This window comes from Dermochelys coriacea, chromosome 1 (assembly GCF_009764565.3).
Source record: "Dermochelys coriacea isolate rDerCor1 chromosome 1, rDerCor1.pri.v4, whole genome shotgun sequence".
Taxonomy (NCBI): domain Eukaryota; kingdom Metazoa; phylum Chordata; order Testudines; family Dermochelyidae; genus Dermochelys; species Dermochelys coriacea.
The window spans coordinates 326973352-326989592 of NC_050068.2; the positions used below are offsets into that span (position 1 = coordinate 326973352).

Genomic DNA, 16241 nt, shown 5'->3' on the forward strand with positions numbered 1-16241 from the left:
AAATAATATATTCACTGAACACTATTCAATCAGCCTTATTTCCTATGGCCTGAACGCACAAAAGGAGTTAGGTGCCTAAGTCCCAGTTTTGGGACTAATGGGATCCACAAAACTCCCACTGAAACTCTGTACACACCTAAACTTGCTGGGTGCCTATGTTTTTTCAGTAAAAGTTCTGCTTCTGAGCATGTATGCTGCTGCTAATCTCCCACATTAGCCTTAGAGCAATTCATAAACCAGAGGAAAAGAGGTGTTTACCTGTCTAATTTGCCTGAGGGGCCCAATCTGGTAGGCAATTTCTGATCATTCTTATTGGATTGGGACCTCAGAAGTTTAAAACAAGAGAATGGGGGGCAGGGGAGGCGAGACAGACCTCCAAAATAACTTTTAGCCCACTGGTTAGGATACTCATCTGGGAGACCCCCAGTTCAAGTCCCCCCTCCACCTGCAGGGAAGAACAGATCTGAACTGGGATCTGCCAATTCTCAGGTGAGGGCTCTAACCACTTGGTTATAGGATATTCTGATGTGGGGAATGCTTCAGTCTCTCCTATTGAAGATGTTGCACTGTGGAATATTTAAAGAGTCATTGGAGTAGGGGGAGAGGGTGCATGTGTCCACATCTGTGAGAGCATGACTGACGCTATAGCCTCATGGTTAGCACATCCACTCAGGATGTGGGGGAATCCAGGATCTACTCCCCCTTGCCATGACTCTTTAAATATTTAGTCACAGTGTAACAGCTTTAACAGGAAACTGAGAGATTCCCCACATTAGAATATCCCATAGCTCATAAGGAGGACTTGAACCAGGAGTCCTGGGTGAGTACCCTTATCACTGGGCTAACAGTTATAAGGGAGGTGGTCCTCCCCTTCCAGTTTCTTGATAAAACACCCCAAGATACCAAACTCCAACGAGTTTTCCAGGCTATGAATCGCAAGCAGAAACAGAAGACTCCCTACAGCCCAGACTTAGGCTCCTATCTCTGCAAAAGGCGCAGGGCTGAGCACAAACCACCTCTGGTCATTATCTCCTTTTCCAGTTTAGGCAATCCCTGCCTACCATACAGGCTACAGCATCTCTCTCTCCCTATTCACTATATATGCGCCAACTCAGGCTTTGTGTATTGCAGTGATTTTCCCAGAGACCCAACTCCTTTTCTGCAGTCAAGCCTGCATCTCTCTTGCTTTTCTTATAGCTTCTTTCACTCACTCCACTTTCTCTTCCCTTATAATAGATCTTGGCGTGTCTCTTTCTCCCTACAGTGTCCTTTACTTGCTCCCCTGAACTTCTGTCTCTATTTTCCCTGTTACTCTTCTCCGTAAAAATCAGTAACCTCTTTTTCTTTCTACTGTATTTTTCTTTCCTAACTTATCCCATCAATTTAAAAGCCCACCTTCACCCAGGTACATACACAGAGAATATGGAAATTTTATCTGAGGAGTAAATCCCCACAGTCCAGGGGCAATGAGCATACCAATTATGGTAGCATTAGCAAGTATTGTTTTAAAACTAAACAGGACAGTCTTGTATAAAAATTAGGGGGCTGATCTAATATCCCTTATTCATGTGACTTATCCTAACTTAATAGAACTATGTGTAGATAAGTATTACATGGATAGGCCTTCATATATTTTTCTTTAAACAAAACCAATCATATTAAAACTTACATTTTCTTTCCACAGTTAGCCACCTTTGAAAACTGGTTTCTTCTGACAGAATATGCATGCAACTGGGAACGCTGCTGAGATATCCATGAGTAGCATATAGCTCTCTTTCAAATAGAAGCACCTCATCCACAAGATGACAAAAGAGATTATCGTCATACAATAGGCAAACGATATCAGCAGCCAATTTCTCCAAAATCAGCATTACCAGAGCACGGGAAAATTCAAGCTTTAAGAAAAAAACAAAAGTCACCGAAGTAGATAGAAACTGCAAGTTAGAATTGTTAATATTAATGCAGTTTTAAAACTCTTTCTGAACTACCTTCAGCTATATCACAAATTCAATAAGGTTAATGAAGTTGTGCCTTCTTACACCACAGCTAGAATTTGGCTGTATGTAATTGCACATACAGTAACTCCTCACTTAACATTGTAGTTATGTTCCTGAAAAATGCTACTTTAAGCGAAATTATGTTAAACTAATCCAATTTCCCCATAAAAATTAATATAAATGGGGGGGGGGCAGGTTAGGTTCCAGGGAAATGTTTTTCGCCAGACAAAAAAAGACATATATATCACACACGCATACACATACACTATAAGTTTTAAACAAACAATTTAAATACTGTACACAGCAATGATGATTGTGAAGCTTGGTTGAGGTGGTGGAGTCAGAGAATGGAAGAGGGTAGGATATTTCCCAGGGAAAGCCTTGCTGCTAAAGGATGAACTAGCACTCGGCTGAGCCCTCAAGGGTTAACACGTTGTTAATGTAGCCTCACACTCTACAAGTCAGCATAAATGGAGGAAGGAGACACAATAGACACATGGCAGTGGCTGCAAACATTCTCTGCGGAAACTGAATATGATGATGAATCCACGCTATCCCACTGGAGCACACCACTCCCTCCACTTTCCAAAGTGCCGGGGGCAGTGCGTGCAAGAGAGAGGGTATGTGAGTGAGTGAGAGAGACAGACAAGCGCATTGCCCTTTAAAGTACACTGACCCTACTCTAAGTACACTGCCTTTTTAAGTAGATCAGCAAGTTGAGAGAGCAGCTGCTGCCTGCAAGCTCTCTCATCCTGAGTCCTGTCATATTGTGTCCCCCCCCTGCTCTGTGGAGATGGGGTACAGGAGCAGGGTGCAAGAGTGGAGGGTGCGGGACACCCTGACATCAGCACCCCTCTTTCCCCCTACCCCTGCACAGCAAGCAGAAGACTCCGGGAGCAACTCCAAGGCAGAGGGCAGGAGCAGCATATGGCAGTGGGGAGAGGGACACCTGAACTGCCTGGCAATTGCTGCACAGGGAACTGATGGGGGGCTGCTGGCCCCCCCCGGTTCCAAGCCCCCACAGCTGCTCTTCCTGCAAGCAATAGACAAAGCAGGTGGCTGCCAAACAACGTTATAAGGGAGCATTGCACTACTTTAAACGAGCACGTTCTCGAAAAGATCAGCAACGAAACAACGTTAAAAACGGGATGACGTTAAGTGAAGAATAACTGTAACATATTTGCTTACCCTTGCATTGACTGAGGAGCCTGCCTTGTCCAATATTGGCTGGATTTTATCATCGAGGAATTTTGCGTGATTTCCAATCCACATGAGTACCTGAGTTAGGTACCACTCAGGCTTGTGCAAAAAAGCAAAACACCCAGAACATTAAAGTTAACTCCACCCAAAAAACAACTGATATATGAACAGGAGTATAGATTTCACCTACAGTATCCACTGCAAACAAATATGTAACATAAAAGGACATAACTCCTGACAAGTCAGAAAGATTATCAAACTATTTTTAATATGTACCCTTAATATAATGTATAAAGAGTTAAGTTACTAGATGTTTCAATAAATGGTTAATCAACTGTTATAACCATCCATAACACATTCTACTCATGTCTGTAACATGCTTCTAACATCTATTCAACAGTTAACTCTTTATAAACTATTTATAAGTGTAGCAAGACTACAAAGCATGACCAGAAAAAGTATTTGGAGGGGAAAAAAGAGTTAACGAATGCTAACTTTAAATTGGATTTTGCAATTTAGAGTAGTTTATTTTACAACAGCAGCAACATTTAAAACCAGGGTAGGGGTTTTGGCTTTGGGTGGGAAGGGAGGAAAAATGGAGGACATATATGTGCTTTAAATTGAAAGCATTGTTTTTTCTGTCCCAGTAGGTCAAAAGCCCTCAAAGAAAAAAATTTTTTATTGTGGACCTTCTCTGTATTTGTGATCAGGTAACATCCTTATGGCAACTAAGCAATTTACATGGCAAATTAACATCAGAGAACCATTTATGTACTTGTACTATCTCTAATGCAATAAGTATTCTGTCTTTTATGAAAAAAGGAAACAAGCTGCCTACTTTTGCTCTTCATTTATCTCCCCTTCCATTTGCTCTATTACTCTCTTCCCTACACATATTGCTCTGACACCATACCCACTTACTCCTCTCCCTCTCCACTACATATGCCTCTTGAGGCTGATAGGGAAAGGACACTCCACTGACAATGGAGTTGACTGAGAGGCTAGTTGCCCTCATCATCCTTTTATGTAGTATCCTCCCCTACTGGAAACAGCTAAGCCGGTGGCTCCTCCTAGTTTCCAGTTACTGGAAAAAAAATTATTTTTTTTTTTTTAAAAAAGCACTTCCAATGAAAACCCTTTAGAAGTAATAAAAAATGCAACTAACCCATCACAGACCACCAGTGAAACAATCTGGGAACTACTGCCAAGGTGAAATGTATTTACAGTTTACCCAAAAATGTTACATGCGACCACACAGATTAACTTTAAAACATTGTTACTATACATATACTATATACATGCTAAATATCAACTTTTCAGACCCTAGTGCAGTTGTATTGGAACAAAAAGAAAAAGGAAACATTCATATAAAAATGCACCTGTATTTTAACCCTAGATGAAAGCCACCAAACTTTGAGGGCATTTAATGTGCACGCACACACACGTTTCCAAATTTGGGGGGTGGGGAGGATTAGTCATGTACAATTTAATGTAAGGTTTTTTGGGTTTTTTAATTTAAATTAATTAATTGAAACAGAAAACTAATTATAGTCCCAAGTCATTGTCAGTTATATTTTAAACCAAGAACGTATTTTAATGCAGAGTCTAACACCTGTAAATATAGGAATAATAAAAATGCTATGACATGACCAAATTCACTCCCTTTTACACCCAAACTTAAGTAGCCAGGACTGGTAAAAGGAGGTTTTTCCATGGGGACGAAGAGAAATGAATCCATACTTCTCAGGCTGAGGAGTCTACTCAAGGCTGCAACAGGACCTGTTTCAGTGCTCCCGGGTAACAAAAGGGATTTGGCAAGTGCAACAGAGGAATATCCATTGCCAGGGAATCTCTGCAGTGCAGCACTTTATCAAGCAGGGGGTAGGACTTGTGGAGGGTCTTCAAGTGCTTTTTCACCTCCACACACATACAATGAGCCCAAGGTCCTCCATGCAGAGAGCAATATTTGGGTCACAACTTTACTAAGCAATGTATGTTTTATATAAAACGGGTTAGTTTTTTTGTTAAGTACTACAATTAAAAGTAAATCAAGAAATGCTTTCCCCATACCTTGCTTAAAACATTAGTTTGTCTATTCCCAGTAAAATGATACTTGAATCTTTTCTGAAGAGGATTCAGCATGATTTGCATTGGAAGGATAATAGGTGGTGATGGAGGTAGAGAATACTTCTCTGGCAGTTGTTTTGGTTTAGTTAGTAATTCATCTCTAAGGTTTAAGAGTCAAAGGTAAAATATTTTATTGGCAGATCATTGTTATAGAAGTACTGAATTCTCGCATCATAACTTGAGACATCTAAGAAATGTTACATTCCATTTCTATAGTCCCCTTTTTTTTATTGAAGTCACTACACATACTACAAAATTATCAAAATCCTGCAATGAAAACTATTTCTATATTTAGAATACTCCAACATTAAACCTGTGTTTAATTAACAGGCGGATTATGACTAATTTGTGATAGCAGCAGTTAGTCAATTTGGTTTACAAAAAAATCATCTTTATTCAGGATTGCCAAGACAGATGTGGGTTGTCCTATCCTCCCATAGACACACACAGACTTGTCATTACTATACTGAAACAGAGAAGCAGAAACTCAGAGCATTAGTAATGTAAAACAAGAGCTTCTCTGATTTGTATGTGACCCAAACTGGCAAAGATCAAAAGCTGTTTTTACCATCTAAGCGCTGCTCAGTGGCTTATGTGAAAAATATTAGTGATCTCAGTCCAGTTCCAGAGAACAGGCAAATGTTCCAGCACAATTTTCACCCCTGTGGGTAATCTTGCCAGAGGGCCCAAGGACTGAATAGCATGAAGGTTAAATTATCTTCCTCATTTCCCCAGGTGTGAGTGCACTAGAATCATGGTTGGTACAGCACTGCTGCTGCCAAAGCTACACTTTTTCTATTTTCAGAGTAGCAGCTGTGTTAGTCTGTATTCGCAAAAAGAAAAGGAGTACTTGTGGCACCTTAGAGACTAACAAATTTATTAGAGCATAAGCTTTCGTGAGGCAAAGAACTTCAATTTCTAGTATTGTTAATTAGGCACTTTCTATGTTAATTTTTTTCTTTTAATAAAACAAGAAATACTAAACCCACAAACCTACTTCAGCCTTAGTGAGAAATGTCCAGCAAGTTTTTTCATTATTCTTACTGAAATTCCCTGTGAATATAAAACATTAATTCAAAAAGGATACGATGTTTGCAATTTCAGAAGCTGAGAAAACAGAGTCTCCAAATTATTGTATATTTCTGGAACATTAGCCGGTGCAGCAAGACCAAAAACCTGAGACTGTGGTGGCCCAACAAATGGCCAATGAAGGTGAGTTAATATTTCCTCAAAATCACTGTAACAGAAAATATGCAAATCAACATGAATCAACAGTACAATGAAAAGATGAAAGAACTATGGTGCATTTCCTACCTTGACAGTTTGTCCTTAAGAATTTTATGCCAGAATTTAACAGTAGACCTCACAAAAGTAAGAAGATGAGAACAAGACGACTCCTGAAGCTTAATATCCAATTCTGCCATGGATGCCAGAGTAGTAGCTGCCTCTGGGACATTGTTGGTCATGAGATACTGCTGAATATTATCACTATAAAATAAAGCAAAATCATGACTAGAATGCACTGAAGCAATTTTTAGCAACACTGAGGATAAATTCATTGTTGTTTACTTGTCTTACTGTATAATGAAAGTGAATAAAGCAATTATGTTTTTTTGTTTTGTTTTTTTAATATAAAATATTTTCCAGATCAGCAGCTAGGTGACCTTGCAGTTAGTGCTGTGCACTGCTACCTGACAGCCCTAAATTTCTGGTCCATGCCTCTTGCTACCTACGTTGAGGGTGCACCACTGAACAACAAGAGGATAGCTCTTGATGAGAAACTAAGTGTTTTCAAATCTGCAGTGCAACTCATTTAAATAACTTTTTAGATAAATGTTTAATTCTCACCAAAACAATAAAAATAAAGAGATGTCAACCTACATAATGCAAATACATCTTTTTCTGCTCAAACACCTTCTTTCGGTATTATTAGATTCTGTACAGTTATGTGTTAAAAATAGATAGCGAAGGTACAGAATTTATATTCAACACTGACAAATATTCTACTATTAGAGGTGCATCTTTCAGATTAGATGGTAAATTATGATCCCTTTCATCCCCATATCCAAAATACAGTAATCATGAAATTTAGTTGCAAACGAAAGCAATGGCATATCAAAATTAGATTCGAATTTTTAGTCAGTAGGTGAATTAACAAGGATTATAACTTGTTTGCATTTAAAAATATAGATTTACAACTCCAAAAATGTCTCAAATTTATTTATTACCACCTAAGCCCTAAACAAGACTGCAGGAAAAAGATACTTAGAAGTCCAAGTGGGCCTATTTTACCTTAACTCTTCTATTTGTGAAATCCATTTTAGATAAGCAAGGTGTCGTTCAACCTCTTCTATTTGACTAATCAGTACACCAAGATCTTCCATCCATGGCTGGGCAGTCAATAGGTGGCTATTAATTGAATCAAATAAAACAGTTTCTTCCCCCAGGAGCTGACTAAGAGACTTCTTAGAATCCTCTGCATTCTTTAAGGCATTCTGAATTCTTTTGGGGACTTCAGATGAAACTGTTAGTACCTGTATTTAGGGAGGAGTAATACATCTGACATAAAAGTACTAAGACCCCTCTTTCAGTGATTAAACAAATCACTTTTACAGATTTCCGTGCATAGTAAAGCATAAGAGAAAATCAGAAAATAGCTGACAACATTGTGTAGAATGTTACCAAAATGCACTGATGTAATTAGATGCATGCAATTGGTGGTACATTTTTAATATTTCAAGAAGTTGAGAAATAACTAACAGAATGCTTACCTGTTCCTCTAATTGCTTTTTATTTTCTGAAAGCTCCTCTATAAGCTTGCCAAGTTTCTTTAGACAATTAAGGTCAGTTCCAACTTCTCTTTCCACATATTCAGCTACATAGTAAGGGATGTCACAGCGATCTGGGTCTCTAGTTACTTGTTCCCTTCCAACATTAATGGCTGCCATGTTTTTGTCACCTGCAGGACTGAGTTAAAGAATCCGTAGTTAGCCACCACCCACACAGCACTATCAACTACCATGAACCTTCACATGGAATGGGTCAGAAGAAATTTCAGCTTAAGGATTTCAGTTCAATGCAACTGAAAATACTGTCTTCCATTCAACTGCTCACATGCATAAAGATAGCCACATGCATAAGCCTTTGGAGAACCAAGGCCTAAGTATGCAAAGTATGACACTATTATATACTCTGCTGGGGACATTGTGCCCATCACTCAACGGAACTGAAACATGTCCGCTACCCAGAGAAGTCAGTCAGCTTTCATTTCCAATACCATACCTTTTTCTAAAACCTATTCAATGTTTTTATGTCTGTACTAGATGGTATGCATAAAAATACTTGAAAATGTACAGATGACTTGCCTCACCCCTACAGGTAGTAAAAAGGCTCCAGCACTTTTTAATGGCAGGTATGCCATCACTAGCAAAGTATACAGTGGGATGTTGCGCACACAAAGCAGTACATGATCTGCTGACAGACAGCATTTTAGAGACATACAAAAGAAGAAAATTCCCATAAATTATCAAATGAGCTGATCATCTTAAATCTTTGCTTTGGAAGCAGCACCTCCTGGCCTACTGCTTTGTCAGTGGCCAGGGAAATCTGGAACTTGATCAAATTAGTCAAGCGTTTGATCAGATTAAGATCCAACTCCCCGCACCATCTTCAAAAATTATAGTAAGTTTTAAATGCATTAATATGCTTTTAAAACTTTATCTGACCTCTAAAGCAAGTTATCATTCCAACATCAAAAACAGATTTAAAACTATAATATGAACAAGCAGTTAAAGGAACACTATCAATTTAAGAAATTACTTCAGTTTGAAAATTTTTACTCTTTTTATAACAAATAAATTAAAGAGATTAATGAAATATCTCGTTCCAGTTTACCTTGTGTAGTTGACAGTGTTCTGTGTATTCAATGATTTATTGTTTCCTTTTATGTACGCAGCAACAGGCAAAAGAGAAAAACCTTTTAAAAGTAGGAAAATGTACTTGTAACACCATAAAAATTGGCAGGTAAATCAAGGGAAGGTATAGGAACGGACATTCCTTACATTTTTTTTCCAATGAACTACATTTCAAGATAGTATCCCTTTTTATGAATCTATTAGTAATTTATTGAGAGACTCCCACCTTCACTGCTTGTTGCCCACATCGAAAATGAAAGGGGTTCTATGCTACACATAAAGACTCTCCAAGAGACAGGATTTTTTTCTTAGGGAAGGATTATTAATAAAACTACTGGCTTAAGAAACCGAGTTACAGTAAATATATTCTATTCATGCTCTTATATGGCCCTTATCACCAAACTATCTGAACATCTTTCAGAAGTGCACTGAGCAGTGTGACTAACGTCTGTCATGACTAACATCTGTCATATGTGGTGGGCCTTTCTTTTTCCTCCAAGGAGGAATTGTGTTTTTTAAAAATATTTTAATATACATGCACATAAACATCTGCAAAACTAATTATCCTCCTTCAAACTCTCACTTGCTATGAGGACTACAAAAAATTGACCACTGTTAGGCTGATGGTCTGTTAAGACCAGTGCCTATCATACTGACCAATACTGTCTCAATGTTCCCTTGCAGTCCCCTGTCCATCTGCCTCCATCTATTGTTTATCTTGTACTTAAAATCCCTTCTCCCAAAAGCCTGCATTTGTGAAACATCTAGCATTATAGCAGCCAGGACCATGACTGGGATTAGCAGACATTAAATAATACATATAAAACTACAATACCACCACCCTCTGCTGTGGGCATAATAGGAAAAGCAAGGTTGAAGAAGTGCACCTTTCACTCAAAACAAAATGTCACAAGGCTTGTGGTGATTCTTAATTCCTGTAGAAATTCATTCCACCATCTTGGACCAGGCCCAAGAAAGCACTGTCTTCTGGACTCAGGACTATGAGGCCCAGGGTATTTACACCCCCTAGTTGACACAGGGCGTTGTTGACACTGCTTTAAGTCGAGGTAAGTTACGTTGCTCGGGGGGGGGGGGGGAAGGGGACACAGTTTTTTCACACTCTTGAACGACATAACTTAGACAAGCCATCAGCAAGTCATCATAACCTCTTGCTAGCAGAGAAGTTCGAGCACAATTAGGATGTGCCATGCCACCCATAGGGTTGCCAACCCTCCCTGTTTGGCTGGGAGTTTGGCGTTGCAGCAGGGCTAAAGCAGGCTCCCTACCTGCCCTGGCTTCATGCCACTCCCAGAAGTGGCAACATTTCCAGCAGCGGCTCCTAGGAGTAGGCACAGCTGGGGGGGGGGGGGTCCTCTGCGCACTGCCCCTGCCCTTAGTGCTGACTCCACAGCTCCCATTGGCTGGGAATGGGGGACCGCCACCAATAGGCACTGCAGGGGCAGTGCTTGCAGGCAGAGGCAGCCTGCAGAGCCGCCTGGCCACCCGTGAGCCTAGGAGCCACTGCCGGACATGTTGCCACTTCTAGGAGGTAAGCGCCACCCGGCCAGAGCCTGCATCCCCTCCCGCACCCCAAGCTCCTGCACCAGCCCCCTCCTGCACCCAAACTCCCTCCCACAGTCTGCACCCCCCAACCCCATCCCACTCCCCAACCCTCTGCTCAGGGATTTCCCTACACACCTCCTGAATTTCCCCAACCCCAGTTTTGTGAACTAGTTATATGCAGTATTGCCGATTTAGTGATTGTTTGGAAATTTGAATTGAAACTGAAACATTAACACACTCTTACAGTATATACAGTGTATGATAAAATACATCTATCTGAAAAAGTATAACAGATTTGAAAAGTACGAACATAGACTAGCTTCTTATACAACTGTTGTTTTTTATGACAATGTCAGTGCATCCATTTCGGTGTTGTTGGCCAACCTAATAATTTCAAATTATTATTTGTAAGCAAAGTCTAAATGAGCTCTCCCTGACAGCTAGTGATTAGCTGAGGGGAAGGCTTCAGGACCAGATTGTATTTACATTCACACTTAATCTATCTAGATATCCTGCAAACACAGCAAATCCAGCTCTGTTGCCCAAGTGATAGATTTTGGCTGGGGTTGGATTACAAATCACTTGAATGCAGCAGGGGGGTTAAATGTTGTTATTCTTATTGTCTGAGTAAAGGGCAGTAGAACTGCATTTAGCCTGTGCTGATTGAAGGCATCAAGAGAGAGAGTGGAGACAGGTGTTTTGCTTGATGGTCTGCCTGAGTCACAAGTACTATTTGACCTGCCCCTCTCCACAGTTTAAAGACAGAGCTGATTAGTCTCCATAGAGAATCTTTTGTTTTGTTAAGTGACCACTACAGCTGAAATTACTGATAATCAGGTCTAAGTGCTTAGAACTGCTGTGGGACAGTGTTTCTGTGGAAGAGATGGCCCAGTCTGCACTAGCAGTGAGGTTCCCCCACTGAGAGCTCAGTGGAACCTCAAGAGACCAACTTGCAGAGGTCACAGTGGCAGATGGCAGCAGAAGGTGACAACGCAGGGCCACTGGCAACAGAGGGATGGAGTGAACAGTAGCACAACGAACAACAGTGGCCAGAGCAAACAGTGAGCAGCTGGAGGAACGAACAAGGTGCCTTCTTGCTCCCCACTTGGGAGGTGAACTCATGTGAAAGCACCTCTGAACTCTGAGTCTCCACTGACCAAGGACAACACCAGTGAGTGTTAATAAGGCTGTTAAGAATGCTAGAGACACAACACAGTTCATGCAAACAAACATGGCTGTGGCATCATGCTTTCTATTTAGGCAGGAGATACCACACACAACAAACTGGAGGCCAATGTTAAGTGCATTGTCACTTGTTCATCCTGAAGTTGAACACTGGTTCCAAACAAGACCAGCAAATCTCACTACCTTTCTGCAAGAAATTCAACTGACTGACTAGAAGCATGTGGTGCAACAGTGAAAGACTCAACAGTTGAAAAAGTGAAGAACTCTCTCACCACATTCAAAAAATTTGCATACATGGCTGCTGAATGCACCGATGCAAATGGGCATCTAGTATTAAGTCATTATGTATGTTATCTTGATGTCAGTGGTAGGCCAGTAGATACATTTCTAGATGTTCAAGTTATAGAAGACACATTGGCTGCATCTGTGACAACCCACATCTTAGAAGAGTTAAATGCTTGTCAATTGGACCCCAGACCGATGGCTGCTTGTGCTTTTGATGGAGCTGCAAACGTCTCTGGAAGACATGGTGGAGTACAAGCTTTGCTCAGAGAAAAGTGTAACCCTAATTTCTCCTATACACACTGCAGAGGCAATCTACTCAAACTAGCACTAGTACTAGCTGCAGACTCTTCAAAAGACATTTAAAAAGCTATAAATGTAATGTCTTTTTTTTTTTTTCAGCAAGAGTCCAAAAAGATTGAATATCTGGAAAATATAGAAGATGGACTGAAGTTCAAATTAGTCCAACCTGGGAAAACTCTCTGGATTTCTCATAAGCAATCCTTGGCTGTTGTCTTAAAATTACTCCAGCCATTATTACTGGCTTTGTAAAGTATCTACAAAGATGGGATGGATCTAAGTAGTGAGGCTGGTGAATTACTTTTGCTACTACATTCTGAGAAGACTATTACCGATCTCTCTCTTGTAAGTCTATTGTTGAAACCACTTGGGCCATTAAATAATGCCATCCAGGCATCTGTTACAACAGTAGTAGATCTTTGTCAAAAGAAGCTACATTTGGATCAGAGAGCTATCCATTGAAAAAGCAGACTTCAGTCCAGAAGTTGACTAATGAAGGTATTTATATTGAATCCTTAAGTGAAGAGGACAAGTGTTTAAGACAACTGAAAAAGTACACAGACTTGAGTCTTAAAAATCTGCAACAGCGCCTTCTAGATTCTACTCAAACGCTATGTAGCTTTTACAGATCCCTGTCCTATAAAACACTGGACAGTTGAGTGGGTGAGGCACTACCACCAACAGGGCTGCCATGTGCTCAGGACAGAATAGAGAATTTGAACACAGAGTGGAATATCGTATGACGAAGATTTGACTTCAACTTCTTTTTTATCATCACTAGTGGCTCGACCCGATCTTTATGCTATGTTTCCTGGGATGAAAGAAGTAGAAATTCATCTCTTACTACTCCCAGTCACAACAGCTACAGCTGACCATTCTTTTTCATCATTAAATACAATTTTGTGTTCTGAAATAAGTAGTTTTCTTCCTGATCATGTGAATGAACTAATGAGCATATCAACTGAAGGAATGGAAGTACCGGACACAGGAGAAGCCACCAAAGATCAACGCATTGCATTCAAAAAGTTCAATAAAAGAGTTGTGCACAATTCTAACAAGAAACCAAGAAGGCTGTCTATGTAGTGCTTCATCGAAGGCTTGAGTAGCCACCTTTAATTTGTTTGATGATCTTAAAACAGGAGTTAAATCTCATAAAATGGTCATGAATCATTTTTCAGTTTTTTACTATGGTGCCCTACAGCCCACCTTCACCCTCATGGTCTCACCCCTCATTGGCCCTGCCGCCCTGTAAATTCAAACACCCCTCGCCTCATTTCAATTCCTGGGGAAAACACTGCCTCTGCCCCAGCCCCCTCCCGCTCCAGCCTAGTAAAGGTGAGGGAGAGAGCTAGCGAAAGAGGGTGGGGGGCTGGAGTGAGTGGGGGTAGGGCAGGGGTCTGCCCTGGGGGAGGGGAAGGATGTTTGGGGTTGTGCAATTAGACAGCTGGCAACCCTAGCTGCCAATGACAGCCCCCAGCATCCCTGGAGACCCCTATCTCCGCACCTACTGCTCACCGTGGGGCGATGGGACTGCTCCTCCCCCTGCAGCAGGCGAGGGGGTGGCTCGCCCCTCAGCCCCCACCACAGAGCAGGGCGGGTGGGGGAAATGATCTCCTCGGCCAGGGCTCTCCTCAGCCTGCCTGCCGCACTCGCCTAAGCCCCGCACGCCATTAGCGCCGCCACGGCCCCTAGCAGCCCGGCTTGGGCCCCCGAAGGCAGCCCCTCTCCTTGCTAGGCCCCCCGCAGCCCGCCAAGACCCGAGGCCCCTCACAAGCCCGCAGCGCGAGCGGGCAACAGAGGCCGGCCCGCCCAGGCCCGGGCCGAACGAGGCCGCTTACCGCTAGGGCACGGACGGACCCGAGTTATTCACCCACCGCCTAGGGCTCTGCCCCGCCCCCTCAACTCCACCGCTGCCGGGCGCCGGGCGCCGCGGGAAATCCCGAAGTTGCTCCGGGTCCCGCGAGAAGTGGGCGGAAGGAGGCGCGAGGGAGACGGCGGCCGACCCACGGGTCCGTCCCAGCCATCAGGATCACGTGATGTCATCCCGGCCGCGGAAGAAAGCGCAGGCGCGCGGCTCGAGGTCGCCGTTGCGTGCCCTGTGTTGCCGCCAGGGCGGCGCGAGCCTGGGGGGCGGTTGGTGCCTCGCTTCGGGGGTGAGATGCCTCCTGAGAGAACCTGGCGCTGGGTCTCCGAGTCCCGGGCGTGGGGAGGGAGCAGCCCCCGCCTTGCCTCACAGTGCGGCGAACTCACCGTCCCCGGGGGCCTGTCCGCCTCATTGAGCGTTGCGGGTTGGGTGGGCTGCCAGCTGGAGTTGCCAACTTTCTGTTTGCAGCAAATCAAACACCCTTGCCCTGCCCCCCCCCCGCTCACTCCAGCCCCCGCCCTCTGTTGTTCGCTTTCCCCCACACTCGCTCATTTCACCAGGCTGGGGCAGGGGGTGTGGGGTGTGTTTGGGGGGTGACGAGGACTGTGGGTATGGGCGCTGGGGGGCAGAAAGGGGCTCTGGGTTGGGGTGTGAGAGGGGGGTATGGGCCAGGGGGTGAGGCAGAAATGAGGGGTTCAGGGTGTGGGAGGGGGCTCCAGGCTGGGGCAGTAGGTTGGAGTGTGGGGGGGGATGAGGACTCTGGGGGGGGCGGAGGTGAGGTGCTGGAGGGGGCTCAGGGTTGGAACAGAAGGTTGGGGTGTGGGGGGGGTGAGGACTCCAACTGGGGGTGTGGGCTCTGGGATGGGGCCAGGAATGAGGTGCTGGGGGAGGCTCATTGTTGAGGGGCAGCCACTGGTGGGCGCTTACCTCAGGCGGCTCCTGGGCATCTCCCTCCACCTCCTTAGCAGAGGTGTGATCCCATGGCTCTGTGCGCTGCCAGTGCCTGCAGCCACTGCCCCCTCAGCTCCCATTGGCCAATGTTCCTGTTCCTGGCCAATGGGAGCAGCTGAGTTGGGGGCGGGAGCAGCGCACAGACACACACACCCCCCCCCCCCGAGCTATCCTTCTGCCTAGGAGTCAAAGGGAGATGCCAGCAGCTTCCCGGGTGTCGCACGGAGCCAGGTAGGGACTTTTAATGTAGTGCCAACCGGACTTCTAATGGCCCAGAGCTGTGCTGACCGGAGCCATCAGGGTCCCTTTTCGACTGGGTGTTCCGGTCGAAATCCATACACCTGACAATCCTATTGCCGGCCTGCTACCATTGATGTCAATTGGGGGGGGGGGGGCAGGATTGGGGCCCAAAGGGAGCTGTAGGGGAAATCGACTCCTCTTTCCAGTTAGCAGCAGGCTCTGCAAGGGATGGGTGCTGTGTCCTGTCCACTGATGATCAGAGCTCCCTAACCCCAGGCCAAGTGCCAAAGTTAGCAGACAATATGAGTCAAAATCATGGGCATTGCCCCCCCAAACTGTAAGCCTGGGGCAGGGCAGGTACAGAATTTGCCTATCTCACATGCGGCCCCATTGGCCTGACTGGAACTGCCCCCTCAAATATAAAAGTAAACCTATGGCTATGCAGAATAGTTAAGTCCAGACTGACTGCAAATAATTAAAAAGAGAGCTCACTAAACTGGGTGACTGGGCCAACAAAATGGCAGAAGAAATTCAATGTTAACAAATGCAAAGTAATGCGCATTGTAGATTTATCATTATATTCACAATACAAAATGGTGGGATCTGAATTTGCTCTTA

At 43.6% G+C, this 16241-nt stretch overlaps 1 protein-coding gene across 8 annotated transcripts in view; it reads right to left on the reverse strand.

Moving 5' to 3' along the window:
- Positions 1-14811, reverse strand: part of RINT1 (RAD50 interactor 1) — a 22457-nt gene extending 7646 nt beyond the window's left edge. Inside the window, exons 1-9 of one of the 8 annotated variants that reach the window (XR_005294867.2) lie at positions 14407-14545; positions 9219-9300; positions 8096-8291; positions 7617-7858; positions 6639-6812; positions 6412-6561; positions 5268-5424; positions 3186-3296; positions 1670-1895 (exon numbers count right to left, since the gene is read on the reverse strand). Coding sequence is in view for 7 of the 8 variants with exons in the window: in XM_038416298.2 (XP_038272226.1) it covers positions 1670-1895; positions 3186-3296; positions 5268-5424; positions 6412-6561; positions 6639-6812; positions 7617-7858; positions 8096-8272 (1237 nt within the window). In the remaining variant the exon portion in view is untranslated. Of the gene's footprint in view, positions 1-1669; positions 1896-3185; positions 3297-5267; positions 5425-6411; positions 6562-6638; positions 6813-7616; positions 7859-8095; positions 8292-9218; positions 9301-14083 lie in introns of all 8 variants that reach the window. The other 7 variants (XM_038416298.2, XM_038416318.2, XM_038416334.2 and 4 more) reach the window with 7 other exon arrangements.
- Positions 14812-16241: the final 1430 nt, after the last annotated feature.